Raw genomic sequence first — 7625 nt, forward strand, 5'->3', positions numbered from 1 at the left:
ACAGGAATCTTCCAGGGAAACTCCACACATATACAAAGAAGTTGCAGGGCTAGCTGGGGTAAGATGTGGCCACCCAGGAGTCTGAGAAAGGCAGCTGAAAGTTTTCAGGAGACAGGAGGAGGAGGAGGCAGAGGAGGAGGAGGAGGAGGAGGAGGAGGAGGAGGAGGAGGAGGAGGAGGAGGAGGAGGAGGAATTGAGAGTGCAAATATGTGCAGGAGCCGGAGAGGCTACGGGTTATCGACCACAGTTTCACTGGGACACCACCCAAGTGGAGGAAGGGGGAAGCAGGCAAGGCTGGCTGGAACTGCCCGCTACTACCCCAAAGGAGCCCACTCTGGGTGTCGAGCTCCCCCTGCTGGACGACCAACATGCAAGGTGAGAAGCTGGTAAATTCCCAGCTCCTCCTTTCTTGGGAGGTGGGGGAAATCAAGCCAGGTTAAACATTAATACCACACTTGGTTGACAGGCTTTTATTACACACTTGGCATAGCAATTGATACACAGAGAACTGAAAAGGAACAGCTGAGACCAGGCTCAAAGCTGAGAGGTGACACAGCCCCAATAACACAGATGGGGTGTAGTACTTTTCACATACACACACACACACACACACACAAACATGTGCTCATAAAAGTTGCAGTCCATGGCACAACAAAAGGGACCAAGTAGGTAAGGCTGCCCAGTAAAGTGACCACAGGGTCAATGTGCCTTCCTACATTCAGGCTTAAGCAGGGATCAATACAGGAGAGGGCTGCCCTTGGAGGACCCCTGCCAATAACAGACTGAAGCCCACACCCATATAGTTAAAGGAAGTACAGTTTACAGAGTAGCAAGTTCAAGGTCAACCAGTGCAAATAATTTTGGCTCTGTCACAGCAAATATTTACCAGCCTGGTTCCTCTCCATGGCCAATAGGCCATTTGGCCATGTCCCTAGTCAGCAGGCCTGTGCTCAAGAGAAGCAAATGCAGTGTAGCACAGAAGACAGACAAGGGCTATGAAAGGCTCACCAACTTTGTGAGTGGGAGACCTTGCTTAAGAGGTTGAGGCCAGTGCATATGGTCACTGGGAGTATTGTAAAAATGCAGAACTGGATTCATTAGGTCTGGGGTGGGCCTGATGGCCTGCACCTCTAATGGACTCCCAAGTGATGCTAATGCTGCTAGTCCACAGACCATATGACAAGTGTCAAGAATTTCAGACTATAAGGTCTCAATTTTGGCTGCACAGATTTCCCTGAGGGGCATTTAAGTTGACCAATGCCCCGCTGCACCGAGATCAGTTAAATCCTCTCCGAGGATAGGATCTAGGGCATCTAGAGTTTTAAACTTCCCTGGGTAATTCCAATGTAGGTGAAAACCAGTGACCTAGGAATTATTTTCAGCAGAGGTGAGGAGTAGGGGAAGGGAGTGCGTGGATAGTCCGAACAGCAAATCTCTATAATAATTTTATATTTGGAAAATAAGTATATGTGTACCTACACGTGTGCATGCATGCGTGCACTAAATTTCCATAAATGAACATGGTCAGTAAAGTTTTATAAAAATATTTCTGGCTTATAAGTAACAGCACATGAAACCTTCTACAAAATTTCTGATGGGCTAGGATCCAATACATCTAGTGACAGAACACTCACACACAATAGATGGCTCATTCCAATTTCTCTCCATATTGAGATGAAACCTACTTATCTATAAATTCTACCTATGGGTCCCTAGGAGCTATGAAGAATAAATTTAATCTATGTATATTGCTATGCTTCAAATAATAGAAGGCAGCAATCAGTGGGGGTGAATGTTACAAAAATAATCTTTCATAAATTAGTTCATGTTCTTTTATTTGTAAATTAATTCTAGTTTAATCTGAGAAAAGAAGAAGAGGAAGAGGGAGGAGAAGGAGGAAGAGAATTTATATAGATAGTAGGGTGTTCTGAGACAGGAGGAAGAACCACACAGCAGAGACAAGACAAGGAGGGGTGCAGGGCAGTGCAGGAACTGCAACAGTAGCAGCCAGAGGCTGTTTCTTGGTTGCTATTAATGACTTAGCTACAATGACTTCCAAGGCTCTGGGTCTCTCCATTTCAAACTTCAAATTATTAACAAGAATATCTGATTGACTAGATTGTCTCAGGTGCCTGCACTGGGACCAATCAGTTTAGAGCAATATGGTTTACATAACAGACTGGGAGTGGGCCAGAAAGGGAGTCACACCAGCCACCACCCCTACGGGGAGCTATTCCAAAAAATCACAGGCAAAGTTAAAAAAAAAAAAAAAAGGTGGGGGGGATGATTACAGGATTCTCCCGCAAGTGTGGTTCTCTAGACTCAGTACAATCCATTCCAGCAGCTAACTGATGCCTAACTGAGTACAGAGAACTCTGAGAAGGAGATCTGGAGAGCCACAGATATAAAGGGTGGGAAGGGAAATGGACCGAATTTTAAAAAAGGGCCAGGCTCCCAGTCCCACACCCTCTCAGCACCTCATCCCTGTTGCACTCTAGCCAGCCTCCAGTCAAGGTGCAAGTCTCTCATAGAGCCAGCCTTCCTCCCCGCGATGAGTCATGGGCCCCAAAGGGGAGTCTCCTATAGAGAGGTCCCGACGAAAGACAATCCGGTCATGTAGCCGGTTGGTTTGGCCTTGCCAGAACTCTATCACCTGCGGGCACAGGACATAGCCGCCCCTAGGAGGAGAAGCAGAAGTTCACTCTCCACTCTCACCCCTCACCCCAGGCTCTCTGGCATCAGATGAGCATAGCTGGGAGGAGCAGATCTAGAATTCCACACACAGGGGTCCTGATGTCCACTTCTGGAGGACAACCTGGCATCACTCACCAGTATTTGGGCTTGGGCACCTCTTGTTCCTGATAAAGCTGCTCCAGTTCCTCATTTTTCTTTCTCAAATACTGTTCAGGAGAAGAATATGGAGGAAGATCCAGGCCCAGCGATGATTCATTTAAGGACTTACTGATTTTGTGCTTTGGGCTAGGGGCTGGGGACACCCAGGTAAGCTAGGCAGACTGGAGCACAGTCAACAGAAAGGCCAAACAAAGGCAGTCCATTCCCGCCATCCCTCTCTTCCCTAGGAATTCCCTGAAAACCCTCACCACTTGGAGGACTATAGGGGAACCCCACTCACCTCCCGATCAGGGATCACAGAACTCTGGTGGCTGACCACAGCACCAATCTGGCTGCTCTTGGGGCGGGAGTGGAAGTAGCACTCAGCCTCCTCCTCAGGCAGCTTCTTCACGGAACCCTCCACGCGTACCTGCTCAGGGATGGACCCTGGCTGGGTGGCTTTCAATGCCGATGGCCCTTCCTACCAGCACAGGACCTGATTCTATGTGTTCTCTCGGCTGTCTCTCCTCTCCTGCCCCAGATAGACCAGCTGACTCAGCATTGTGTGAGAGGCAGGGTGCCCAAACATAGGCAAGATATGTGGCCAGTTGGGGAACCTTTTTTAGACTAATCCATAAACGTGTTCACACGAACTCAGTTCACCCCAGGCTGTCCTGGGAACATTCACTTACCTGGCGGTTAAGGGGCTCCCAGTAGAAGACAAGGGAAGCAAAGGGATTAGAGTCCTGGAAATGAAAGAGAATTCATGGATAACCATCAGGACAGGGAGAAGATACTTCTGACATGCAGGGTGAAGGCAGGAGATATGCAGCATGCAGGCCCCCAGCAGATGCATTCATGGTTATATCTCATTTAAACCCTCAAAGATAAGCCTACCATCCATCACAGATGTGGAGGCAGGCTCAGAGAGAGTGTCAGAGTTCACATACTAAGTGGAACAGCTGGGTTTAAGCCAGTCTGACTCCAGAATGAGACTTGGGCTGGCAGCAGTGGTGCATGCCTGTAATCTAAGCAACTTGGGGAGGCTGAGACAGGAGGACTGCAAAATTCAAGACCAGCCTTAGCAGCTTAGTAGGGTCCCAAGCCACTCAGTGAGACCCTGTCTCAGAAAAAAAAAAAAATTCTAAAAGGGGGTCTGGGGTTGTGGCTCAGTGGTAAAGTGCTTGCCTAGCACATGTGAGGCACTAGGTTCGATTCTCATGTATCATATGTAAAAATAATAAAATTAGAAAATAAAGGTTCACTGGCAACTTAAAAAAAAAGTCTAAAAGGGTGGGGACTGTAGTTCAGTGGTTAAGCACCCTCGGATTTAATCCCCCATACCAAAGTCAAAACAAAACAAAAACCAAAATAACAACAAAAAATGAGTCTTGGCTATTTCTGTCAGTCATAGATTTGTGAGAAATGCATGTTTGGCTGGCATGGACTTAGGCAGGATTTCTCATTTTGGACTTATTCACTGAGTGCATACAGAATGCCAATTTTGTGTCCGACACCATGAGAGGGACTGCAGGTAAAACAGATAAAAAAGATGCAGCTTCCTCATTATTAAGTATAACTACAATGCATCTATAAAAAATGTTTTTTTAAAAAAAGGATGCAGCCTCTATACCCATAGTTACTGTTTAGCAGAGGAGACACATTATTAGTGAACAATCACATAAATAAGCACATAGTCACAAACTGGAAAAAACTGGCAGAAAGGAAAGTTGCAAGTTAAAATGACAGCCAACAGCTTCAGAGCTGACTCGGCTGACTCTCCTGAGGAGGCAACACTTGGGCTGAGACCTAAAGGAATGGGAGTTAATTAGGCATCTATCAGATGATAGAGGTAGGGGTGGAGAAGAGAATTGCAAGTGCAAAGGCTTCAGGTGGAAGGGACCCTGAGCTCGGGAGCCATGGACGGGGGTGCAAGGCATGAGAAGGCCATGCAGGCAAGGGTGGAGGCTGGGCCCACAGGCCCTGCGAGGATTGACCCTGAACCCTCACCAGCTCTTTTCCTTTTCGACTCTCGTAGTTAGTGAAGAAGCGGAAGCCATCCTTGCCAAAGCCCTTCAGCAGCAACATGCGGGCAGAGGGTTTTCCGTCTCTAGGGGCACACAGCAGAGCGCTGTAGTGAGAACCCAGTTCACTGTTCTTGCCTTGATCCTCCCTCCCATAAGATGTCTGAGCATCCACTCTGTTATGCCCCCTTATTTGGCTCTCAGGAACCCACTCCCATGTGCCCCTAGGGACCTGTTCTGGCAGTACAAATATGACACCACTGCCTGGTGCCCTGTTATAGACTGTCTATAAATCCATATGTTGAGGCTCTAACTTCCAATGTGACTATATTTGGAAACAAAGCCTTTAGGGAGGTCATTAATGTTAAATAAGGTTGTAGGGAAGGGGCCCTGATCCAATAGGACTGGCATCCTTGCGAGAGGAGAGAAAGACAACAGCACTCTCCCATGCATATACAAAGGAAAGCAAGAACACAGTGAAAAGGCAGCTGTCTATAAGCAGGTAAGACACAGACAGGTCTTACTAGAAAGCAAGCCTGACAGCACCTTGATTTTGGACTTTTCGCACCAAGAATTGTGAAAAATAAACTTCTGTTGCTTTAGCCACATAGTTCTAGTACTTTGTTATGGCAGCCCTACAAAATAAGGCCCTAAGAACAGGGACCAACAATAATGCCACCATCCTGTGCCTAGGGGTCATAGAAGGAGCTATAATATCAGGTCCTCTGCATGGAGCTCTGAGGGATACCCAGAATAGTATAAGAGCCTTGCCTTTAAGCCCTGCACTTTAGTGAGGGGGTAAAAGATGAATTAAATAAGAAGTTTTGAGATGTGCCAAAGGGTATATGATTGGTTGTCAAAAGTGAATGATAAGAGCCAAGCACTGAGTTAGGATTTATGACAGGGACAGAGCTCCTGGGGTGACCCCATCTTGAAGGGCAGATGGGGCTTGGGCAGATGGGGAGAGAGGCAAGGGGTTGTGTATGGGTACATCAAGGGCAGAGATGTACAAGGCACTCCCTTTAATCACTGAAAGGGAATTTAGTGGCCTCATTTTTGGTTTACCAGTAAAGTTCGGTTTATAGAGGCCCAAATAGGATAAGTGACTTGTCTATGTCACACAATATTTTAATAACTGAGGTGGAACAATAAATTTAGCTTTCTAATTTTCCAAATTCATCTGTACCCAACCACATGAAGCCCAGAGATATGCCCACCTGGTGCAGGTGGCCAGACACATGGCGTTGGCTTCCCCGATGTCAGGGCATTGAACAGCCTCTTCAAACCAGGAAGCAAACTGCTTAATGGGGTCCAGAGAGGTCAGATGAGTTTCTTCAAATGCCTGGGAAGGAAGTTTTATTTCATTTAATAGACACATATAGTGCTTATTATTTACCTGGCACTGATCAAAGAACATTTTCTGTAATACTGGGGATTGAACCCAATGGTGCTCTACCACTGAGGCACATCCCCAATCCCCTTGTTTTTATTTCTTATTTTAAGACAGGGTCTCACTAAGATGCCCAGTCTGGCCTTAAACTTGCAATTCTCTTGCCTTAGCCTCCTGAATTGCTAAGATTGAAGAATGACACTACTTGTAGCTCTTTCTGTCCTCATAACAATGGCTTCACAACAAAAAACAGTACCCAGGAAATAAGTTCTATGCCCTATTTTACAGGTGAAGAAACACATACACAGTCTAAAAGACTTGCTGGATCCCACAACTAGAAAGGAATGAATCAGGGTCTCAGGATGTCAAAACTCTCTGTGTATCGGAATCACCTGGGGAGCCTAAAAAAGGATTCCTGTGTTATCCACCCCACAAACACATAATAAATTTTCATGCAAATAGGTCTGAGGTTTAATGAGATACTACATTTTAAAACAAGCATATCTGGAAATGCTCGCATGCAACCAGATATGGTAACCATAACTCTGGATTCCCCGTTCCAAGATAATTCTCTTGTTCCCAGTCCCAAGAAGGGAAAGGAAGTAAGCAGAAAGGAGGTGCTGAAGGTAAGTGCTAAGATCACTTATTTAACTCCCTCCTCCTTATAAGCTGTTTTATCACTGTTATAGCACTTATCACTGTTACAGCACTGTCGTAAGTACATCTAAGTCCACAGTATCCTTGTAAGTACTTTATGGGTGAGGAAATTGAGTCCCAGAGAGGATAAGTGCATTGCCCAAGGTGACAGGCACATCCAGTAGATGGCTGAATTCCATCCCTGATGGGCTTCAGAGTTTGAGCTTTAACTAGGATGAGCTTCCTCTTGACCCACCTTCATTCACGTCTCCCCTAAGTCCCTCCCCGATGGTCGTCTCTGAATCCCGCTTCTCCCATCAGGTGGCCCCTGCAAACCCCTCCCCTCCGTGGATGACTCCGCGGCCCCCTTCTCCCGCCCCTGAGGGAGGCCCTGCCCGAGCGGCGGCACCTCTCGGTCCCCGCGGTAACTCTTGCGCATGGGTCCCAGGTCCATGGCAGCGCCGCGGATACACAGGTGGCGGAGGTAGCCCGGCCACTTAGCAGGTCGTCCAAACGTCACAGTGACGCCCCGCAGCCCGCACGTCATGGGGACCGCTGGTCATGTGATCTGGCGTCGCCTAACCCTGGTTCCTTTGGGTTCGGAACCAATTTCTCAGCCTGGGCGTCTAACTCGGGAAGGAAGGATTTGCTAGCGACCCAGACAAGCTAACAGGTACTAAGTCCTCGGAGCCAATGGGTGTCCAGGATCGGAGGAGGGAGACAGACACGGAGAGGTCATTGGT

General features: G+C 47.3%; 1 protein-coding gene across 2 annotated transcripts; it reads right to left on the bottom strand.

Annotated features, from left to right (window-relative positions):
* Positions 1–455: 455 nt before the first annotated feature.
* On the bottom strand, positions 456–7561 carry Pnpo (pyridoxamine 5'-phosphate oxidase). Of its 2 annotated transcripts, XM_027924760.2 has the most exons (7): positions 7292–7561; positions 6074–6198; positions 4843–4942; positions 3525–3578; positions 3134–3262; positions 2830–2900; positions 456–2678 (listed from the first exon to the last, which is right to left on the bottom strand). In XM_027924760.2, exons 1-7 carry the CDS (start codon positions 7427–7429, stop codon positions 2510–2512), a joined length of 786 nt encoding a protein of 261 aa, XP_027780561.2. In that variant the 5' UTR covers positions 7430–7561; the 3' UTR covers positions 456–2509. The 2 variants fall into 2 exon arrangements, with proteins under 2 accessions (XP_027780561.2, XP_071459601.1); XM_071603500.1 differs by lacking the exon at positions 3134–3262.
* Between the last annotated feature and the right edge of the window lie 64 nt (positions 7562–7625).

Source organism: Marmota flaviventris, chromosome 17 (genome assembly GCF_047511675.1).
Source record: "Marmota flaviventris isolate mMarFla1 chromosome 17, mMarFla1.hap1, whole genome shotgun sequence".
In the NCBI taxonomy this organism is placed as follows: domain Eukaryota; kingdom Metazoa; phylum Chordata; class Mammalia; order Rodentia; family Sciuridae; genus Marmota; species Marmota flaviventris.

Bases quoted from the DNA above. Each gene is read 5' to 3' on its own strand.
- Pnpo (XM_027924760.2), bottom strand. From the start codon at position 7,429: ATGACGTGCGGGCTGCGGGGCGTCACTGTGACGTTTGGACGACCTGCT. The intron at 6,199-7,291 runs GTGCCGCCGCTC...CTTCCTTCCCAG, and splicing joins GTTACCGCGGGGACCGAGAG to GCATTTGAAGAAACTCATCT. The intron at 3,263-3,524 runs GTAAGTGAATGT...ATCCCTGAGCAG, and splicing joins GGGAGCCCCTTAACCGCCAG to GTACGCGTGGAGGGTTCCGT.